This window comes from Geospiza fortis, unplaced genomic scaffold, assembly GCF_000277835.1.
Source record: "Geospiza fortis unplaced genomic scaffold, GeoFor_1.0 scaffold224, whole genome shotgun sequence".
Taxonomy (NCBI): Eukaryota; Metazoa; Chordata; class Aves; order Passeriformes; family Thraupidae; genus Geospiza; species Geospiza fortis.
The window spans coordinates 1,453,616-1,475,534 of NW_005054448.1; the positions used below are offsets into that span (position 1 = coordinate 1,453,616).

At 54.9% G+C, this 21,919-nt stretch overlaps 3 protein-coding genes across 5 annotated transcripts in view; 1 reads left to right on the plus strand and 2 right to left on the minus strand.

Moving 5' to 3' along the window:
- Positions 1 to 2: 2 nt before the first annotated feature.
- Positions 3 to 9,249, plus strand: P2RX6 (purinergic receptor P2X 6; the record flags this gene model as incomplete). Its single annotated transcript, XM_031062461.1, has 11 exons — positions 3 to 26; positions 226 to 297; positions 2,322 to 2,397; positions 2,832 to 2,925; positions 3,205 to 3,285; positions 4,020 to 4,161; positions 4,337 to 4,446; positions 5,656 to 5,749; positions 7,322 to 7,387; positions 8,075 to 8,152; positions 8,887 to 9,249. Coding segments are annotated over 11 exons (876 nt in total), but the record flags the coding sequence as incomplete, so codon positions are not given.
- Positions 9,250 to 9,800: 551 nt separating this feature from the next.
- LOC102044702 (transmembrane protein 17B-like) lies at positions 9,801 to 11,597 on the minus strand. Its single transcript, XM_005427623.2, has 4 exons — positions 11,342 to 11,597; positions 10,945 to 11,048; positions 10,446 to 10,559; positions 9,801 to 10,085 (listed from the first exon to the last, which is right to left on the minus strand). Exons 1-4 carry the CDS (start codon positions 11,457 to 11,459, stop codon positions 9,804 to 9,806), a joined length of 618 nt encoding a protein of 205 aa, XP_005427680.1. The 5' UTR covers positions 11,460 to 11,597; the 3' UTR covers positions 9,801 to 9,803.
- Positions 11,598 to 15,923: 4,326 nt separating this feature from the next.
- AIFM3 (apoptosis inducing factor mitochondria associated 3) overlaps positions 15,924 to 21,919 on the minus strand; it is a 44,801-nt gene continuing 38,805 nt past the window's right edge. Inside the window, exons 17-20 of one of the 3 annotated variants that reach the window (XM_005427596.2) lie at positions 21,544 to 21,619; positions 17,767 to 17,871; positions 16,560 to 16,580; positions 15,924 to 16,067 (exon numbers count right to left, since the gene is read on the minus strand). In XM_005427596.2, the coding sequence (XP_005427653.1) occupies positions 16,028 to 16,067; positions 16,560 to 16,580; positions 17,767 to 17,871; positions 21,544 to 21,619 (242 nt within the window). In that variant the 3' untranslated portion in view covers positions 15,924 to 16,027. Of the gene's footprint in view, positions 16,068 to 16,461; positions 16,581 to 17,766; positions 17,872 to 21,543; positions 21,620 to 21,919 lie in introns of those variants that run through there. The other 2 variants (XM_005427597.2, XM_031062477.1) reach the window with 2 other exon arrangements.

The following is a 21,919-nucleotide window of genomic DNA, read 5'->3' on the forward strand; positions in this document are numbered from 1 at the left end:
CTGCGGATCTCACCTGGCCCCCGCAGGTACGGCCGGGCCCCGGGCGGGGACAGGGAGGGCACACGTACGGTCAGTCATCTTGACAAGGGGATGCCGCGGGTACCACTGGTCTCCCAAAGCCCTGGCAAGTCCGTTAGTGCCTGTTCTGCCCATGGTGTCACAGTGCGTCCTCTTGGACCCACCCTGGTATCAGCCTCCCTTTGACAGCACCTTCTTGCTTCCCAGGGAGAAAATGTGCTTTTCCTGGTGACGCATTTCATTGCCACAATCCAGCAAGCCCAAGGCACCTGCCCCGAGGTGAGTGAATGGACCTGCCCCAGCCTGGCCTCGCAGGGGTGAGATGGAGCCAGTGGTTCTGCTGCTCAGTGGAAGACCAGATAAAAGGGGAAATGGATTTATATTCCCACAAAACCCAATTCCCCTCATACTCACTGGGTCATAGCGCTCCCCAGCACATCTGCACCTGCTCTGTCATACCTTAATTAGCCAAGATGTGTATGCATATGCTCTACCAGAACTGTTTCTGGTGGCCAGGACAGGGGACATGGGGCCTCTCCAGCTCTGAACTCTGTGTGTGGTGGCACTGTATGACCATTCCAGGCTTTCTGCTGCCCTTGAACAAGAGGATGCCTTGACACACAATCTATGGATACCTGTGTCATGTTTCCTTGATAACTCCCTGCTGCAGTACTAGTGTCCATCTTAGTGTCCTGTTTTTAGGAGGAACAGAACACAAGGTCTAGATGGTTTTCCAGCTATCCCACACTAAATTGTATATGTTCTCTGGGAGAATTCTTCCCTTTAAGGCTGGAGTCAGGCCAGCTCCTCTGCTGAGCTCTCCCAGGCTGAACTCAGCTCCGCAGATGGGAGCAAATGTCCTTTAAGCGACCCGCTGCTGGCTCTTTGTACCCAAGTCAAGCACCAATTGTCCTAATGGTCCCTTCAGCTCCTGCTGTGGCCAAATGCTGCAGAGGAGAAACACTGGGTTTGGGTTGGGGAAAATGGCACCAATGATCTATCTTTAAAATGTTGAGAACTCCTAAGGTCCCAACAGGGAGGAAGACAAGTGGAGTAGGGCATTTCGGGGTTCTCCCAGGCAACCACAGGCACCCCTAGGTGCTGGGTTTGCAGTGTGCAAGCCAAGGACACACAGAGCTGAGGATTTCATTCCGTTCCAGAGCTGGGGTGTGTGTGGGTGCCTGTCCCAGCCTACACCCCATGCTAGTCTCTAAGAGCTCCTCAGTTCCTGGCACTGGGACTGTAGATGACATTCCCCATTGGAAAGCTTTGAATATTTAGCAGTGGCAGCTTTTGGCTTTGCAGGAAGTTTGAGCTGCCTTAATATTCTTGATGACCAGTGTTTGGTGCTGGCAGATGAATTTGTCTATGGCCAGAGGCAGCATCGAGCACGAGCTGAGCTGTTTCAGCAGCTGTACATGCACTTAAGTCTTTGCATCCTTTTATCCCTTTATGTTCCTTTTCAGACTACCAAGTTCCCTCCTTCCCATGCCTTCTCTTCCTCCCATTCCCTAAACACCTGGTGCAATCCCCAGATGTTCTCCTGCATCCCATAATGACTCCAGACCCCTAGCAGACCCTACCCAGCCCAAAGATACTGCTCGTCTAATATCATGTTGGTGGGTTTTACACCTGAATGAATGGCTGAGGCTGTCCTGGGGCAGCCCAGGGAAGGCCTGAACAGACCCCCACTTCTGAGCACATAACTGAGGATTCCCCTCCTGCATTTGAGCCTCTGTGCCCTCAGAGCTTGGGGGGTGGGTTTCTGATGAGCTGGTGACTCCTGTCATGGCCTGGGGTAGCTGGGGGAGGTATTAATGGTCTTCCCCAGCTATGATCATCTTTCTGTGTTTGAATAAGAGGTTTTTACTGCTCCTGACAATCAGGTAGGTCCAGAGTAAGCATGAAGGTCTCTTGAAAAACTCGTGTCATGCTAGATTTAGGGTCGATTTAGGGTCTACTAAGCTCTTCCCTGGGGAATTCATCATGGTACTTTACAAGGTGCTTAACGGGCTCAGTTATTAGGGCCCTCCTGAATTCCTCTCTGCTGGTTCCCAGTTCCATCTGGAGGTAGCTCCTGAGCTTCCTCTGCCATTGAGCAGCAGGGCACAAGTACTCTGGAGAGGAAGGATTGCCCTTTGGACATGCCTCTCTTCTGACTGGCTAGAGGCTGGTGAATGTTCATCTCTGTCTGGGAAGCACTTGGAGAAGCAGGAGCAGCAGTGCAACAATGTGGGGGAGTGACAGCATGGCCTCAGGTAGCTGCACAGCACAGTGACAGCACTTCTCTCTGTCCCTCCCAGAGTCCCTCTGTCCTCGATGGGATATGCACAGAAGATGCAGATTGTCCCACGGGAAACCCTGTCGTTCATGGCAATGGTACTGGGTGTTTTGCTAAAGAAACAAAATCCTAGAATGGTTTGGGTTAAAAAGGACCTTAAAGCTCATCCTGTTCCACCCCCTGCCGTGGCAGGGACACCTCCCACTGTCCCGGGCTGTTCCAAGCCCCAATGTCCAGCCTGGCCTTGGACACTGCAGGGATCCAGGGGCAGCCCCAGCTGCTCTGGGCAGCCTGTGCCAGGGCCTGCCCACCCTGCCAGGGAACAATTTCTCCCCAGTACCCCATCTAAACCTGCCTCTGCCACTAGGACACCCTTCCCTGTGTCCTGTCTCTCCAGGCCCTTGTCCCAAGTCCCTCTCCTGCTCTCTTGGAGGCCCTTTAGGCACTGGAGGGGGCTCTAATGTCTCTCCAAAGTCTTCTCAGGTGATCAACCCCAACTCTCTCAGCCTGTCTTATATTGTCTTGTTTCTAGGGATAAAAACTGGGAAATGTTTGATGTTCAATGCCACTCATTCCACCTGTGAGATCTATGGCTGGTGTCCTGTGGAGAATAGCACCCAGCCCAGGTAATCACACATGAGGAGACAGCAGATACTGGGAACTTTGGCTCTCTCCCGTTGTGTTACCAGGAGTCTGACCACATATGCCCAAGGGACAACCAGGCTCTGGGAGACCTCTGACATTGACTTTCTGGTCAGTTAAACTCAGAGGGCATCACCCAAGAGCATTTCTTCCACCTGTCCATTGTAGCCAAAACCTTGGGGTTGCAGGAGAGACTGCAGAGCTTGGGAAATGGGGCCTTGGCCACCGTGCAAGACTTGACTTTATTGGTGGTTGTTTTCTAGGAAACCTCTTCTGGCTGAGGCAGAGAATTTCACTCTTTTTATAAAAAATACTGTCCACTTCACCAAATTTAACTTCTCCAAGTAAGTACAGTTCTTCCCAGCTGGGCTGAGCATGCAACCTTGTCCGGCCTTGGCACTGAGCCTGGGATGGGGCTGAGGGGCTGAAGCACTCGTGGAACCAGTGGCACCCAGGGCAGGTGGTGCTGGGGCACTTAGGCCAGGACAGGTGTTGAGGTGAATACAGGTCACTTCAGCTGTGCTGGGTGTGCAGCTCTAAGAGCAGTGGGATGGGGACACCCCAGAGAGAGGGACTGGTGTCCATCTGCCCATGTAGAGCACTGCAGAGAGCCGGACAAGGCCAGCTGTTCCCAAGCTCTCATTTGGAAATGAAACTAATAGTTTTGTCTTTTAGTCCTTGCAAAGTGGTTTCACAGAAGGCAAGTAAAGGGCTGCACTGGCCTCACAGTTCCAGGCACGCTGACTGTGCTGCCTTACCACAGCAGGAGATATGGCATGAACTGTCCCTGCTGTTACCCATAGCAGAGACCAGAGCTGTGTGCTGGGAAGAAACAAAGGAGCACAAAGAGGTGGAAGGGAAGGCCATGGCACCTGCTATAGAGGATAACTCCATGTGAGATTCCTCTGGGCTGGTCTTTCTACACCCTCTTCCATCTGAGGCTTTAGGCGAGGCATTGACTGTCCCCCCCGATGCAGGAGCACTGGCAGGCCCAATCCAATGGGAGGGTCCCCTTTGCAGTCCCACAGCTGGGCTCCATAACTTCCCACACCCCTGCCCCCTCTCTCTCCTGTCTCAGGTGCAACACCTTACAAACCAGTGACCCCAGCTATTTCAAGAGCTGCACATATGATCCAATCTTCAACCCCTCCTGCCCTGTGTTCCGTGTCCGTGACATGGTGGAGGCAGCTGGAGAGAACTTTGGAGACCTCGCGCTGCTGGTACTTGTTTTTTATACAACTATGGAAGGCAATTCAAAATTCCCCAAGGATGCGAGCAAGAAGCAGAGGACTGACCTGAAATGCTAAGGGAATATTTGATCTAGGAATGTCTGAACAGTTAATGACTCATCTAATCTGATTCCATGCTTTTCCTGGAATAAAATGTGTTTTGCAGGGGGGAAGCATCAGAGTTCTTATCGAGTGGAACTGCGACCTGGACCACCCTGCTACCCAGTGCCAGCCACACTATTCCTTCAGCCTGCAGGACATGAGGTACAATTTCAGGTGAGGATGCTGGGACAGTGGCCACACAGGATGTGGGATCAGCACATGGCAGTTGTTTGAGATTTCAGTTCTGATGGATGCTCTGACAGGAGCAGCAGGGACAGGCAGTGTGCCTCGATCAGTTCACAGATGACACTGAACTGGATGGGAGTGTGGATCAGCTGGAAGACAGGAAGCCCTGCAGAGGGAACTGGACAGGCTGGATCGGTGGGCTGAGGCCTGTAGTGTGAGGTTCAACAAGGTCAAGTGCAAGATTCTGTCTTGGGGTCAGAACAACACCGTGGAATGTTCCAGGCTGGGGCAGAGTGACTGGAAAGGTGCAGGCAGAAAAGGATCTGAAGGTGAACATGAACCCAGGTGCACCCAGGTGGGCAGGAAGGCCAAGGGCACCTGATCTGTGCTGGCACTGCTGGGGCACCTCCAGTCCTGGCAGATCTGGACCCCTTGTGCCAGGAGAGACCTGGAGGGGCTGGAGCGTGTCCAGGGCAGGGAACGGAGCTGGGAAGGGGCTCAACCTGGAGAAAAGGAGGCTCAGGGGGGCCCTTGTGGGGTCCTGCATAACTCCTGACAGGAGGGGACAGCTGGGGGGGGGGGTCGGGCTCTGCTCCCAGGCCCAACAAGGAGCCTTATTGGAGGGAACAGCCTGAAGTTGCACTAAGGGAGTGTTTAGATTGCATGTTAGAAAAAAATCTTTTCACTGAAAGATTTATCCAGCCCTGGTGCAGCTGCCCAGGGCAGTGGTGGAGTCCCTGTCCCTGGAGGGATTTAAAAGCTCTGTAGATGTGGCACCTAGGGACATGGGTTAGTGCTGGGTTAATTGTTTGGACTTAAAGATCTTAGAGACCTTTAAGGCATTGGGAAATGGTAGCTCAGGGCAGGGCCTGTCAGTACAGGGTTGCTGTGGCAATTCCCACACTTTGTAGCTCTTTTGTGTTTGGAGCGGAGCAGGGCATTACCCACCTGAGGGCAGGGACCTGTGACTGTCCCCCCCTGGGCTGGGCACACTGAGAGCTGCGTGCTCCCAGTGACCCAAACTGGATGCTGAGGGGATGCTGATGCCCCACTGTTGGTGCCAGTGAGTCATCACTGCACGTGTCTGCCCAGTCTCCAGCCTGGAGGACACACAGGAACCCAGAGGCCCAGCAATCCTTTGGCACTGGCACCCCCTTCCCTCCCTGCCTTTCTGAGCTGTCCCAATGTCTCCCACAGAACTGCCTCCTACTACTGGGGCTCGCAGCAGCAGCTCTACCGGAACCTGCTGAAGCTCTACGGGATCCGCTTTGACCTCTCCGTGCACGGCCAGGTACCAGGAGCTCCTCGCCCCAGGGCTGACTCCTCACACCACTGCTCCCACCCTGCCCCCGTGGTTTCTGCCACCCTCACTTCTCCCCACCTGGGTGAGCTCTTCACCTCTTCCCAGAGTTCTCTAAGCAGAGCAGGAGAAAACAGTCTCTCCTATTTGGTAATGCCCTGAGGGGGGAGATTTCCCTCTCTGAGGGTCTGACATGGGGGCCATGAAGTGTTCAGTAGGCAAGGTGAACTGGGCTTCGGGGTGTCTCTCTGAGGGTGTTATGGTAGGAGCACCCTGACAAAGATCAACGTGAACTCTACTAAACCTGGACAATTAATCCCTTCTTGATTAAAAGTACCCTCAGGGGGAAAAGGTGTGGCGTGATTAAGGCTGGATATGCCCCAGCCATGTGCACTGAGAGCTTGGAAGCGCCCTGTGCCCTGGACTCCTCCTCGGCACTGTGGGCAGGAGGTAAAGGGGGATTCTGCTTCTCTGCCCTGCTCAAGTGCAGTGCTGCGCCTGCTCTGGTGTCCCCAACAACAGAAAGATTTGGAGCTGCTGGAGTGAGCCCAGAGGAGGCCATGGAGATGCTCCAGGGCAGGAGCCCCTCTGCTCTGGAGCCAGGCTGGGAGAGCTGGGGGTGCAGAGGAGAAGGCTCCAGAGCCCCTTGCAGGGCCTAAAGGGGCTCCAGGAGAGCTGGAGAGGGACTGGGGACAAGGGATGGAGGGACAGGACAAAGGGGAATGGGCTTCTCAGGGTTAGATGGGATATTGGGAAGAAATCCTTCCCTGTGAGGGTGATGATGCCCAGGCACAGGCTGCCCACAGAAACTGTGGCTCCCCCATCCCTGGAAATGTCCAAGGCCAGGTAGGATGGGGCTTGGAGTACCCTGGGGTAGTGGAAGGTGGCCCTGCCCATGGCAGAGGGTGGAATGAGATGAGCTTTAAGGTCTCTTCCAACCCAAACTATTCCATGTTTCCAAGATTGTTGATGCTACTCTGTGCAGCATCACTCACAAACTCAGTGCTTGGCTTTCCAAAGAGGGAGCCTGTGCTGAGACCACTTCCCACACTGAGAGACGTCCACAGCTGGTCTTTCATGCTCAGCAGTGCCCTTTGTACCTGGATAAGGTGAAGCACACAGTGCAGGACAGGGTGTACCACTTCCAGGCTGAGAGAGCAGGTCCAGGAGCTGCAGAGCAGGAGAGAACAGCCAGAAGAGAAACCACCAGACTGATTTGTGAAGGGAGGGACACATCACATCAGGGTTGTGTTTGCTGGGATGTGGTTCCATAGGTGGCAGCTGCAGCAAGAGGGAAGTTCCCGCTGTGCCTGCAGGAGCAGGGGGGTCACAGTAACCTCTGCTGCTTCCAGGTCATCAGGCACCTCAGTCCCTTCTTTGACAACCAAGGGGGGTTGGAGTCAGTAAAACAGCATTTCCTACAAACCAGCATGGGGAAATATCCCTGGATCCTTCCAGCACCTCCTGACTTTGAGCATGCTGCCCCGTAAGGCTCAGCCCACAAGCTTCTCACCGCTCTGACCACTCTTCACCCTCTCTTGCCCCTCCACTGTTTCTCACCAGGCTGGGAAGTTCAGCATTGTTCCTACTGCCGTGAGCTTTGGCACCAGCATCGCCTTCTTTGGTGCTGTGAGTACTCCAGATACACTCTTCTCCTTCGGTCCATGCCTTGGGAATTGCCACTTCTCAGTTGTTTCCCTGCCTGCCTGGGCACAAGGTTTCCTTAGTGGCAGCCAGCACAGAGGGAAGATGGTCTGGCAGGGTGTCAGCTCAGGCCTCCCTGTGACCATTAGTAATGACACCACTGGATTGGGATCCTGAGTGCTGGCAGAGTCACGTCTCATGGTGGTCAGGTTTTTGTGTGGATCCTGGGACAGAGCATCACTGGGATGCTGCTGGCAGGAGAGAGCAGCTCCTCTCTGCTTCTCCTCTGACTGAAGGGATGCAGTGTCCTGTCACTATGGTGGGGCAGCCCCTTGTAGAGCCCTTCTGTGGCTCTTCCCTTCCAGCAGAGTAACAGGGAGGTCCCCCACCTGCGCCCCTTTCCCCCCTGACATGCTTATCCCAGTCCATATGTGACTGTGAAGGTGCTGGAACAGCCCTCCCTGTCCATCCCTTGCAAGCCTGGGGATCCTGTCTGACCTCCTGTGCAGCTCCTGGGACCAGGCTGGGTCAGAGAGGAGCCGGTGGAGCTGGCTGGAGGCAGGACTGGCTCGCTGCCCCAGCAAATGCCCACAGCTGGCTGCAGGGCTCAGGGGGAGCCAGGGGGGAAGGCCTGTGGGAAGGTTCCCATCTTCAATGTGTGTCTGTCTCCAGGCTACAATGGTCTGTGACCTGGTTCTGCTCTACCTTGATGCGAAGGCTGACCTTTACTGGAAGGAGAAGTTTGAGGAGGTAAGGAGAGGGCCACATGAGAGAGAGGAGGTCTTGAAGTGAATCATTTTGGATTTAATGATTTTCTGCCCTTTGGTTAAAACTCAGTTCCCAAGATCAGGGGAAAACCTGGTGGAGCAGCTCTTAGTTTTCAATTTTTGGGCTTGCTTGCCAGTCTGAACTGGGAGAGGGATCCAGCTGGTGTTGGAAGTCAGGGAAAGTTGCACCATGACCTCAGCTACTGTCAAACATCCATCAGTGGGTCACCATGGAGACCTTACCTGGAAAACTGACCCAGCTCTATGCTTTTCACCCTCTTCCAAAGGGAATCTTATGGGACTCCGTGCAGAGAGGGGCCAGCTCCTCAGGGCACATCCTGATCTGTGGTTCATTGACAGGTTCATGTGCTAAGCATGATTGCATTGTGGGAATTCGCTGCCCTGGTGAATCAGGGAGTCACAGGGAGGCCCCTACAGACCAGAAGAGCTGGCAGCCCTGCCTCAGGACATTTCCAGCTTTGTCTGGCCAAGTCTTTGGAGCCTCTGAGGGCTGAGATCCCCCATCTCCTGGTGAACTGTCCCAAAGCTGCTCCATCCAATGAAGGGGGAAACTTTCCTAATACCTGATCTCAAATCCAGAGTGGGGTGGGGGTCCTGGACAGTGAATCTGGTTGCATGGAACCAAGCAGAGTAGCCAAGGGCCACCTGGGCTGCCTCCATGACTGTTGTATACTGATGTCCCTGTTCATTTTGCAGGCAAAACCTCCTAAAGGTAAGCCTAAGGCCACAGCTTAGGGGCGTCGGGAATACTCCACCACAAACACCCTTCCCTGCAGAGCCACCTGCAGGTAGACACGATGGGGACACGGCTGCAGCCCTGGTGGAGGAGGGCTGGTGGTGGCCCAGGTGGGCACTGCTGGGGTTAGGGCCTGCCTTTCCTGCAGAAGCACTGGCAGCAGCAGCAGCAGTTTTGGCTGCTGGAGGACAAAGCCATGCCAGGGGCAGCTCCCAGCACTGAGAGCCTGTGCTGGAGCAGAGCTGCCCACAGAGCTCCCCCAGAGGGTGCTGGGGAGCAGCTGCTCCTGCTTGGCACAAGAGGCTTAAAGCATTTTGCATTTCTCCATGTTCCAGTGATCATGGGCCTTGATTTCCCTTGAAAAACAGGGATGCAATGGAATAAAGCTGTTCTGGAAGTGGGAAGAGATGTTGCTCTGTCTCTAGCCCTGGAGGGACTGTAAGGTTGTGGAGTGCTGCTCTTGCACCTCGTGGCACCCTTCCAGCTGGGATGGCTTCATGTAGGCCACCTGGATCCTCAGAAGCTCCCTGGGAAGCTCAGGGAGGGTTTATGAGCCAAGTTCTAAGTTCCAGCCCTGGGCTGGTACTTCCTAGGGGCGTGCAGTGGCTCCTGCACCCTGATTCCTGCCTCCTGTCAGGGCTGATGCTCAGCAAGGACAGGCACAGCCCTGGGGTGAGCTGGAACATTTCAGAGGTGCTGACCCCTCCCTCCACTTTTCCCAGGCTGTGTTAGCTGGTGCAAGGCAGGGATCAGCTGGGCTGTGCCTGGGTGCTGTTCTGGGACCTCCACAAAGCTCAGAAACAGTGTCTGTGGGTTCGAGCACTGTTTAATGCTCCTTGACAGGACCAGCCGTGTGGGGTGGAGGGGTCATGCAGCATCAGCCCATCTCGGCTGCCTGTCCCTCTGTGCCCCCAGGCTCCAGCCGGCCCCTCCCAGCCTCCTGGAACTGCCGCAGGTAGAACTGTGCCGCCAGCTGCTTGGTCATAGTCCTCAGCACCAGGAAGGCAGCCACGATCTCCAGGAGGAGGAAGGCCAGGAACAAGCTGTGCATGGGCACCTCCAGCGGTAGGTGGATGACCTGCCTGTCTGACAGCAGGAAGAGCAGGAGGGGCAGCTGGATCAGGAAGGAGAGGAGCAGGAACCCAGCCAGCTCAGGCACCTGCAGGATCAGAACCTGCTGAGATAGGCCAAGGAGGCAGTGGTGGGCTGGGGGGACCCTCTCTGCCCCTGGAGGCTCCTGCATTAGCCTCTGCTGGCCTTGGAACCCGGGGACCAGGGATGTCCCTGCTCCATTGAACTGTGATCAGATGCTGTCAAACCCCCCCGTGGAGGGACAGAGCAGGAGGGCAAATGGGGTCCCCTTCATTCCCTCTCTCCAGGTCATGCCTTTACCCACGATTCTCTTCTAGGACAGCTCCAGGTAGACCTCCAGAGAAAGGACAGTGATGGGCACATGGCTCCTAAGTGAGGGGATATCCAGCTCCCCCATCTGGGCTGGGCCAGGGCAGGCAGTGCTTACCTTCTCCTGGAGGTTCCCCAGGTAGCCCAGGTAGAGGCGGGAGCCCTCAGCCAGCGAGAGGATGAGGAAGGCTGTGACCAGCAGGAACTGATAGTGCCACGGCAGCAGGTGGTACTGTTATGGGGGCACAGCCTTGTCCAAGTCCAGCTGTCCATGCCCAGCTTCCCCTTCCCTGTGCACCATTCCCTGCTCTCCATGCCCAGGTCCCTGTGCCCTCCTCCCCATACCCAGCTCTCCATGCTCTGCCAGCTCTCACCATGCTGGTGCCCAGCTCTGCCTACTCTTCCCCCCCATTTTGACCATTCCTGCCTGGAAAGTTCATGATTTCTATCTCTAGCAGAGATGAGCAATCTTTTCTCATGGGGGTCAGGGTATTTTGGGGATCCATTAATTCTGAAGAGCCTCCTCTGTCCCCTGCCCCCTTTGTCCCCCACCCCATGCCCAGGGAGACATGGCAGGAGCAGCTCCCCCCCTCCCTACGTGCCCCCCGGGATGGTACCTTCAGGTGCAGCATAATCCCCTCAGCCAGGCACCAGACTGGGAAGTAGTAGGCGTTGAAGTAGAGCATCACCTGGAGGGGCAGGCTGGACAGCACCTTGTGAGCTGGGCAGGACAGGCAGGGATGGGCAGGCTGCTCACCAGCCCCGGGGTCCCCCTGCCCAGAGGGACCCCCCTCACAGCTCCAGGGGAGCAACAGACCCTGGGTCCCACAAGCAGCTGATTGCAGCAAATGTTCTTATTTTTGCTCCCCTCCCTGGTGCATGGGCTCAGGGACCCTTTGGGTGCTGCTGCCTCAGAGGCACCCAGGGGCTTTGGTGATGTGCCGAGCAGGGCCATGGGGATGGACAGACAGCCCCTGCTCCCAAGCCCCCTCTGCAGAGCCCCCGTGCCCATACCTGGCTGGGAGGTGGGGGCAGTGCCGCTGTCCCACGTCTTGTTGTTGATGAAGAGGGAGCCACTGAAGGCCACCAAGCCCCGGCGCAGGCTGGGGGGCAGTGGGGTGGGCACAGCCATGGACAGCAGCTGAGCCCTGCTCAGCCCAGCCTGGCTCAGCCCGGATTAGCCAGGAGGGGATCAGTGAGGTGACGGGCCAGGCTAATGCGCAGGGCCACGCGGCCATTGGCTCCCTGGGGACAGGGCTGCTGATCTGGAGGGGGGATCTGGGAAAGGAGAATTCCCACCTTGGAACACCAAGCCCACGCAGGAATCATAAGGTGGAGTTACAAGGAAGTCACAAGTCACAGAGCATCTCCCCTCAACAGCATCTCCAGGGGGTGACAGCAGCTTGTACCTGTCACTGTGACTTGCAGCAACTGCACCCTCTCCCAGCCAGGCTCTATCAACACAAATATTGCTCAAAGACCCCTGACAGATGAGGATGCCTCATGAGAGGATGGTACTCTTCACCTGAAATGCTTCTTCAAGGCCTCCAGGTTCATGGAGCATTTACCCATCACTGTGAGTTCCTCAATCCCCATCCAGGCTCAGGGGTGCTGGAGGGCAGTGGGGGATGATGTATTAGGATGTGGCTGAGCCAGAGGTGAATGAGAGGAAAAGGTTCTTCAGGAACTTCAAGTTTAAAATCACAAAATTATTAAGGTGGGAAAACCCCTCTAAGATCATCAGGTCAAATTATTATCCCAGCACTGCCAGGGTCACCACTGAACCATGTCCCCAGGTGCTACATCTACACATTTTTTGAACACTTCCAGGGATGAGGACTCCACTGCTGCCCTGGGAAGCCTGTATAAGAGCTGGACAAACCTTTCCATGAAGAAATATTCCCCAATATCCACCCTGGCCCTGCCCTGGCCCAGCCTGAGGCCGTTCCCTCTGCTCCTGTCCCTGTTCCCTGGAGCACAGCCCGACCCCCCCGGCTGTCCCCTCCTGGCAGGAGCTGTGCAGAGCCACAAGGGCCCCCTGAGCCTCCTTTGCTCCAGGCTGAGCCCCTTCCCAGCTCCCTCAGCCTCTCCTGGGGCTCCAGCCCCTTCCCCAGCACTCTTGCCTTCTCTGGATACGCTCTATAAGTGTCAGTCCTACCCAACAGATCTGGTCTCACCTCATTATCTTCAGCCTCCAACTCACCCCATAAGGTGCATCAGAGAAGCTGCCTCAAATAGTGGGAGCAAGTGCTATAAATGAGGTCCTTAAAGGGCCAGGAACTGTCAAGGAACACAAGAAACCAAAGAAAGAGATGATTCTTTTCCTGGATAAAGCTAAAGTGAAATTGCAGAGCTCACTGCCATATGCTGCCAAAACCAAACCATCTGGGACTGAAAGCATGGTTAAACCAGCACCTGACTAGCTGAAGTTGTAGGATCACAGAATGGTTTGGCTTGGAAGAGATCTCAAAGCTCATCTCATCCCAACCCCTGCTGTGGCAGGGACACCTCCCACTGTCCCAGGTGCTCCCAGCCCCAGTGTCCAGCCTGGCCTTGGGCACTGCCAGGGATCCAGGGGCAGCCCCAGCTGCTCTGGGCACCCTGTGCCAGGGCCTGCCCACCCTCCCAGGGAACAATTCCTCATTCCCAATATCCCATCCATCCCTGCCCTCTGGCAGTGGGAGCCATTCCCTGTGTCCTGTCCCTCCATCCCTTGTCCCCAGTCCCTCTCCAGCTCTCCTGGAGCCCCTTTAGGCCCTGGCAGGGGCTCTGAGCTCTCCCTGGAGCCTTCTCCTCTCCAGGTGAGCACCCCCAGCTCTCCTGGCTGGGCTCCAGCCTTCAGAGGATCTCCGTGGCCTCCTCTGAACTTGTTCCAGCAGCTCAAGGTTCTTCCTGTGCTGGGACCGTAGAGCTGGATGCAGTTCTCCAGATGGGGTCTCACCTGCATGGGGCAGAGGCAAAGCCCTAGCTGTCCCCCAAGTCCTGCCAGCACACACGTGAGACATGGGCAGGGTGGCAGGCACGGCCCCAGAATGTGAGGAGCAGAAGCTGGTGGAGAGCTCAGGATCTGGGGGCATCAGGTCTGCATGGGCAGGCAAGGTGAGCAACCAAGGTGATACCTGGGCAGTCTGGTGGAGGTAACTGACACGGGGCAGTGCAGCTGGGGGTCACTGCATGTGCCCCAGCTGGGCTCTCATTCCTCACGGGAACAGGCGGTTTATTAAGAAGAGATGGAAACTTTCTGTCCTGGCATTAGAGATTGCAAGACAGGCCTGGAAAGGTGGCAGAGAACACAACCCAGGCTTGCCCAGCTCCAGGACAGACTCACCACTGGGAAGCATTTGCCAAGGCACTGGATAAGGAGTCCCAGGTTCAACACCACCCCACACCTGTGCAGAGCAGCAATACCCATCTGAGCCAGCCCTGCCCATGACCTGACACATGTCCCAAGGAAAGCTACAGTGGTGACTGGGATTTCTTGAGTCATGGGTGATATTACCAGCCCTGGCTGAAACAACTCCTCCGTAAAAAGCAGGGAATGGGACTTGTTACCCCCACTGCAGCTGTAGGCTGGGACAGAAGGTCCTTCCTCAGCCCCTGAATGGTCTTCAGCCCTGTGAACATGGTGATGATGCCCATTTTATGCAGCCCATGCCCAATACTGGATGAGGCCCCATCAGACGCAAAGGAGGTCAAAAAGCATCTTCCTGAAAAACAAAGTACTCTGCCACTGTGTCCTTAGTGTAGCAGAGTTGTGCTGGGGGAGCTGCCAGTCTCATCCAGCATGGAGAATATGACAGAGAACTTGGGCAAGACACACAGCTGCAGGGAATGCCACCCTGTGGTGCCCCAGAGTCCCCTGGCACTCCAGCTGGGTCCTTTGGGGAGCTACCAAAGCTGAGTCCAACTATCCCACCAGCAGGCCACAGGATACAAAGCCAGATCTTTGCGGTTAGTGGGCAGAGCTGAGGCAGCACCTGGGCAGCTGCCGCCACCTGGGCAGTGCCCCCGGCCCTAGGCCACTCTGGAAGAGCCCTGCCTGGGGCACCAGGAACTGAGCAGCTCCAGCCACCCCTGCCCTCGGAGGAGGACCTGTGGACAGGAATACTGACATTTGTCTTTTGGAGCCTGAGATGAGACTTGCAAGTTCCCATTTCTTTGTGGATCCAGCAGACACACAATGGTCCCTGCTCATCACAGGATGTGTGCTGGAGTGTGCACATCCTGCTACCACCCCTCCTGGTCATTCCATCTGGAAAAAGCTCTGCAGTGAAACCAGGAGAGACCAGCCAGAGATGTGATAGACACTGGGGCATTTCTACCCAGCCAAGATCTGAAATACTGGAAATACAGGTGAGCTGGACACAGGTGGGAAGTTTCCAGAGAAGAGGTTCTTGAACAACCTGGCCAACATGCAGAGGTGACCCAAGGTCTTGGAAGAAATCAGAAATTACCCAGACCCCAAGAATAGTATTGCTTTAATTCACAGGGGTGAATCAAATTAAAAATATAAATCCTCTTGTTTGGGACGCAGGGTAAAACACTGACTGCTGGGGAAGGAGTTGCCCCCAGAACAAAGCACTGGAGTCTCTCCAAGGGGGACTCTCAACCCCCACTCTGCTGGGCTGATGGACTCTGGACTGTGGCTGACCAGGTCCACTCCTGAGCTGGAGACATGGCTCGTCTTCAGCATGGGGCCAGAAACAGGACGGCAGAGTACGAGCATGGTGGGCTATGCAGCTTTGTCACTACACTGGACAAGTGCCAGAGAATGGACAGCCAGAAATGCTCCCCCAGCTACTTTTCCTCAAATAACACCTCAGCAACAGCACTGATCCCATGATAGCATTAAGGAGAGATATCTCAAGGCTGGCTGGAAGGGTGGCCACCCATCCCAGGGCTGCGGCTGAGCCATCACAGCTCAGGTACCCCTGCAATGCACTCCGGCAACGGGACCAAGAGCTGCCAGTGCCCCAGCCCAAACCAAGCCCCAGGAGACAGGGAACGAATCCCAGCCCCTTGGCTGCTCCAGGACAGGAGATTCTGGGATGGGGACTGATGAGCTCCAGAGCCCTCAGCATGGACAGAGACCCACCTCTACTGGTGGGGCTGCACAGGACCAGCCTGGACAACACAAGCACCAGCTGCACAGAGATCACCCAGTGTAATCTCCTGGCCCGCCCAGATGCCCCCGGGGGTGGGTGGGCACAGGGAGAGCTGTGGCAAAAGCAGCAGCCATGCAGGAAAGGAGCAGATGTCAGGCTCTGAAGGGATGCGCGTTGGAGCTCTGCTGGGAGCAAAGAGAATTTGGAAAGGAGCATCATGCATGAAAGCACAGGAGCAACCAAAGGCCCTCGTGCTGCTTATGGGAGTGAGGGACATGCATGGGGCACACCCGCCTGGGGACCCTCAGCCCTATGGCAGCATCCAGAGCCGTATGGCATCCATGCCCACTGCCAGTGCCAAGCCTCACGCGCTCTGTGGGCTGCTTTTCCAGCATTCCACAGCAATTGCAACAGCAGAACCCCATCCCCAGCCCAGCAGGCACAGGGGCAGAGGAGCTGTGTAAGATCCTCCTGGAAGATCTGAAGGCAGGTTCATCAAGGTCTCTGAGCCATGGGGTTCCCACCAGGCCACAGAGCTGCTGTCCCATCTCCCCACGGTGAGTGCAGCATCAGGAGAGCTCAGCCATCCGTGGCTTTAGGTGCCCTTCCCTGTTAGCCACGACATGTCTCCAGTTCTAAAAGAGAGAAAAACAACAGCGCTGTGAGGGGTTTCTCAACGTGCACAGGCAAATGCTCGTGGTGTGCCGTGGTGCTAGTCCAGTACTTGGTGTCCATCCCAGCAATCAGCTGCCTCCTCTGCCCTCACACCTGTCACTAAACTGTCCAAAAAGTCACCTGCAGGTCCCCAATTCTGTGTAAAACTGAGTTCAAACATTTTATTTATTTATACTTAAAAGCTGCCCTTCAGCTGAAAATCCATGGAAAGCTGCCAAACCCCAGCCAAGCAAGGTCCCAGCCAACAGGATCTGTGCCAGATGTGGCTCCTGGCAGTCCCAGCCCTATCACCCAGCATTGCCCCACATGTGAGGGGGATGCAGAATAAGGACACCCGCCCCGTAACCAGCGTCTCCACATGGGAATTAGGGATATGGCCCAGTCAGGGGGGCAGCTGTCCCTCCTGCCAGCCCCTCATGTCCAGCACACTCAGGACCCCAAACTGAACGTACTTGCCGTGACGGACAAACAGCCTAAAGTTGTGAAAGCAGCAGGAGACAAAGAGAGAAAAGACATTCAGGTTTAATCTGGCTTACTCCAGCCCCTGAGCCCCACCACAGTCCCAGCAGCTCCTCCCCACCCCCAGGATACCCACAAGATACCACCTCCCTCCCAGCCACAAAGTGGGACACCAGCAACCATCTCCCGATGTACCGGAGTGATGGCACAAGAAATTCTTCCCTTTGAGGGTGGTGAGACCATGGCACAGACTGCCCAGAGAATCTCTGGCTGCCCCATCCTTGGAAGTATCCAAGGCCAGGTTGGATGGGTCTTGGAGCAATCTGGGATAGTGGGAGGGAAGGGGGCAGGGGGTGGAATTGGATGGGCTTTAAGGTCCCTTCCAACCCAAAATATTCTGTCATTTTATGAACCCTGTCTCAGCTGAGGGGGCCCATGACATGCTCCCCATCCCAGGGATGCCCAGGGAGTCTGAGACACAAAGCTTCCTGGGGGTTGGGAGTGCTCCTCTCCCTGAACTTTTGAAAATATCTGTTTTTATTCCAGATGTGGAAACACCCCTGGAACAGGGACCCACATTTCCTCAGCAGCTCTGATTCCCACTCTAAAGGCCTCTTCCCAGCTGTTATCACCTCCCTGGAATTTGCCTTCCAGCACCCACCCTCAGCACAAAGCTATGCTCTTTCCTCTGCATGGTCTAAAAAACACAGCGAAGGGAGAAAAATGTCCTTTGCCTATGAGGTCTGCTCCTAGGAACTGGAGGCTGAGACACCACAGGCCAGCATACTGGCACCACCAGCTCTTTGGGCTGGGTTGTGCATAGGGGGTTATGCACAGGCTACACACCCAGTCCCTCTCTGCAGGTCTCCTTGACTGACTGGGTGCCCAGGTGCGCCCCACCATCCAGCATTGCTTCCTTGATGATATGCTAGCGCCCAAAGGCAGAGAGTATTCCCATCCCATCCTGTCTGCACAAGGTTTTGGGTCCTGGTGTTTAAGACAAACCCAATGTGTAGGGGATGCCAGACCTGGAGGCAGCTTGGAGGTCGCACAGGGGGGATGGAGGAAGCAGAACAGGAAGGGAGATGCCAGAGGGGTATGGAGATGGATCAGTGTGAAAGGCTCAGCTCTGCCCAGCACCCCATGGCCGTGCTTAGCCTCTGCCCTGGCACTGCCACTTCCCACTGCCTGTCTACTTACTCTACATCACGCTTCCGGATGGTCCTGCCAGCAGCCAGGACCTCGGCCACCTTGGACACGATTGGGTCGTAGTTCATGCTGGCCACAGCCACCACCTCGTCACTCCTAGGGCCGGGCAGAGCAGAGCAGTTAGGGCAGCCTGGATGGGCACAGTTCCATCACCCAAAACCCACCATGATGGAGAGAAGAGGGAGGCAAAGAGGAGCACCCACTCCAGAGCCAGGCCTGATCCCAAGGCATGAGCACCACAGGGACTGGAAAAAGGTGGCTGGAACAAGGATCAGGAGAGGGTATAGAGTGGCACAGCAGGCCCCACTGGTCCTACCAATGTTGACAATGATGTCATGAGCATCACTAGGGTGCCTGGGTGATGGAGACAGCTCTGCCACCCTGGCATCTGTGGGAAAACACCACCAAAGGTAGATCTGATGGTGGATAAAAACCTGGACAACATGAAGGATGCCCAGCTGTGATCCCTGCGCTGCTGCCCTGTGCTGAGGGAGTGGAGAGGCAGGTGGTCAGGATTTCCCTGTGGAACAGTCAGTTGGGATGCTCCACATCCCCTTCCTGATCCCTACCTCCGAACAGGCAGAGTGCCCTGCTCTGAGCTGCTCCACGGGCACTGGGACAGCTGGTGTGTCCAACCCCTGGGTCCCACAGCCCCAGCAAGGAAGTCCCCGTGTATATGGGATGTCCAGGTTGGCTGAGTGTTCCCCTAGCAGGATCCCAATGCAGCCTCAAAGGTTGAGAGGAAAACAAATGAAGGAGAAGGAAGAGGATGTAAAACTGCTGGAGGAGCTTTGGCTAAAGGTCACAGGCAAACGAGAAGGGCGGTTCTCGTTTGGAGTTTGCCAAGGTCAATCCAAGTGTAAACCTTCAAAGCCTGACCATAAAGAGAAAACTGAATGCACAATGTGAGATCAGGGAAGATGTGTGGTTAAGATTTTAAACTCTGGTGATATTGTTGAATAAACTGAAAAGTAGAAGCACCCACTAAACCAAGATCTGCTCTTAAATCAACTGCCAAAGAGCTCTGGGATCAACAGAGCAAAGAGCAGCTGGAGTGGGGAGGGATATATGCCTAATGCCCAGGACAAGGAGAGCAAAAGCCATGTTTCAGAGGACACTTCAGCCCTGTGCAGCCACGAAAGTTAAAGCTATCTCTCACATCTGTCTACAAAGCCATGGGGCAGCTCCATCACAGACTGTTTCAAAAAACTCCCATTCCTAAATAAGCTCATGGCAAATAAAGGAGAGCAGTTTCCTGAGCAGAGCCAGCTCCAAGCTGGGGAACACAAAGTGGTTGGAGAGACCTACCCATCAAAACCAGGGGGAGATGTGCTGTTACAAGCAATGAATAACCAAGGTGTGCAAGGGAACCAGAAGATGTACTACCACCAGCTGCCCACTGGCTCACCCTCAAACCCCAAAGGGGCCAGCCAGGAAGGTGAATGCAGCCCAAACATTTCTGTCAGCAGGACACAGGGTAGCTGCTCCTTTTGAAAAATAGTTCATGGGGTGCTGGTGAGCTGGAGCACCCTGCATCAGCATCAGCTTTTGAACTCTTTGTCAGACAGATGGGGGAAGTCAGGAAGAATCCCTCTTTTTCAAAAGGTTTTCAAAGGTAACAAGAATTCCCATCCTGAACCTGGGATTTGGAGCAATCAGAAATCTTTGCGAAGACATAGAGAAGAGGGAAGCACAGTGAATGTGTCTACATGGTCTTCCCTTCTTCTGCAGTGTGCAACATAACAGAGGTGGGGAACCGTGAAGAAGACAACCACAGCAATTCCAGCAATTCCCTGGTCTCCAAGATCATAGGGGCAGGAGGACATCAGTCTGTTGTCAAGGCAGTGTGCCATGGGGACATCTGCAGAGTGCGGTCCCCTACACCTCTCATCACAGGGCCTTTTATTGGTCTCTACACAGCTCTGAGAAAAATGCTTTCCTCTTCAAACTCTGGGGCAGAAGCCTTATTGTGAAAGCCAATGCTGAGGACAGGCTGCAGGAGCAGGAACCACCAGTGGTTCCTGCAACAGCTAGAGGAGGACCAGGAGGAGAAGAGTTCAAACACAGGGTGGGCACAGCAGAAGGAAGCAGGAAGAAATGGTCAGCTTGGGACTGTCCTCAGTCCAAAAGCATTAGCACCAACTAGAAGAACCATCACCAAAAAAGAAGAGAGAAAGAAATGCTCCAGCGGCCTCTCACAGACAGAGAGCCAAGCAGTGGGGGGCACACTGGCTGACCCCCACCAGCCAGTGCTTCCCAGTACCTCCGGCTCTCAGCATGGAATGCCGTCCTGGTACCCACACGCCAGCTCCGGGAGACCCTCCTGGGTGGCAGAACAACACAGCCTCAGCAGGGACCTCCAGGTCTGCCCACCAAGCCCAGGTCCCCTGGCAGCCCCTGTCCCATGCAGCCACCCCACGGAGCGTGGGGCCCTGGCATGGAGCAGGGATTATGCACCTTGTTCAGGGTGTTCCCTTTGAACAGCCTCCTCAGATGTTTAATTAAAGCAACCTGATGTTTCCTTTCAAATTAGGGTTGGGATAAAGAGATAAAAGGCTCTCATGTGGAAAGGCTGCAGGAGGGAAACATCCCCACAGCAGCTCTCCCCAGCACAGGTGGTGCCTTGGCACAAACCCACCCCTTTAGGCAATTTTGACCAAGGTTGCAGCACACTCTGAGCTGTATCCAGTGTGCAAAGGTCCCTGGGTGCCAGTTGGAGCCCCATCCCTGCAGCAGGTGTTTACCCAAGGTGTGCAGGTACCAGGGAGAGGAGGGTGAGCATTGGGGATCCCCAGGGTGATGCAGTGAGCCCCATACCTCTTCAAGCCCAATGCACACATCCAACCACCAGGCTCCGTTCTGAGCGACATGGGCAAGTGGGCCACCCTCAGGGAGGGAGAAGGCATGGGGTACATTGGAGATGGGACAGAGGGACAGTGAGATGATGTCTGCAGAGCCAGAGCTGGCTCCTGTCCTGAGCTCCCTCCTGATCCCTGCCTGGATGCTGCTGCCAAGTCGTTTGACAGCTGAGCTGGGCAGCTCTTTGCTTCCCTGGTTTCCCTCCCCTATCCTTAATATCAGAAAGCACTTAGAGAAACCCCTCTGGTTCCAGCATGAGGATGTTCTGTGGCCACTGGTTTCAGACTGGGAGGGACAAAGGAAACAGAACAATAAACAGCAGCAAATATTTTTGGCATAAATTCATGGTGCACTGACTTTCCAGTCTAAACAGCCAGCATGGCTCCAGAACAGCTGAGGCAACACATCCCAGCTGCCAACACATCTCAAGAATGCGCTCCCAGGGAGGGTCCCAACCTGGGGAGGAGCTGGGTTTCACTACAAATATAACAAAGCTGCCAAGTTCCTTCAAACCTTCACAGCTTGTGATAGACAGAAGAGTTTTTTGAGCTCAATTTGTCAAACCAGAAGCAGAAACAGTGATGCTTGAGCACTCTGTCCAGCACTGGTCACAAATCATTAACATGGTGATTAGACGGGAAGGAAATATTTGATAGGAATTGCCAGTAGAAGCTGTCATCTGCTCACAGAGATTATGAAGGCAAAGGGCAGAGACACCAGGCCCAAACACCAGTTTAACTTGTTGTACAATCAGAACATCATTTCTCCAGGGCCTTGTATAAGTGTTCCACAAACTCATTGTGCAGAGGTGAACAAAACTGACTGACAGAAGCTCTGGCAGAACTATTTTCCAGCCTAGCAATCTCAGATGAATGCCTGTGTAGGAATATGGACAAGAAAAACACTTACTTGGTATAAAATGCCACAAACTTCAGTTCATCTAGATCTCCCTGAATGACAACATCATCGAATCCTTCCCCATGGCCTGGAAGGCAAAGAAGAAGCAAAATCAGCAGCAATTCCTCCAGATCCAGCTCTAAGACAGGGTGTTTCATTCCAGCACTACATCCTGCAGTGACCAAGAGACCAGAACCAGGAGATGCAGGTACCAAAAACCACAGAATCACAGCAGAGTTTTGGGTTGGAAGAGGCCTTGAAAAACACCTTGTTCCCACCCTCTACCATGAGCAGGGACATCTTCCACTACCCCAGGTTGCTCCAAGCTCTGTCCAACCTGGCCTTAAACACTTAAGCACAGAGGGAAGAGTTTAAGGCCAGGCTGGGA

Excerpts from the sequence above, each read along its gene's own strand:
- LOC102044702 (XM_005427623.2), bottom strand. The coding sequence starts at position 11,459 with ATGGCTGTGCCCACCCCACTGCCCCCCAGCCTGCGCCGGGGCTTGGTG. Across the intron at positions 10,560-10,944 it reads GGATTATGCTGCACCTGAAG|TACCACCTGCTGCCGTGGCA; the intron begins GTACCATCCCGG and ends CCCCCATAACAG. Across the intron at positions 10,086-10,445 it reads TGGGGAACCTCCAGGAGAAG|GTGCCTGAGCTGGCTGGGTT; the intron begins GTAAGCACTGCC and ends CTGATCCTGCAG.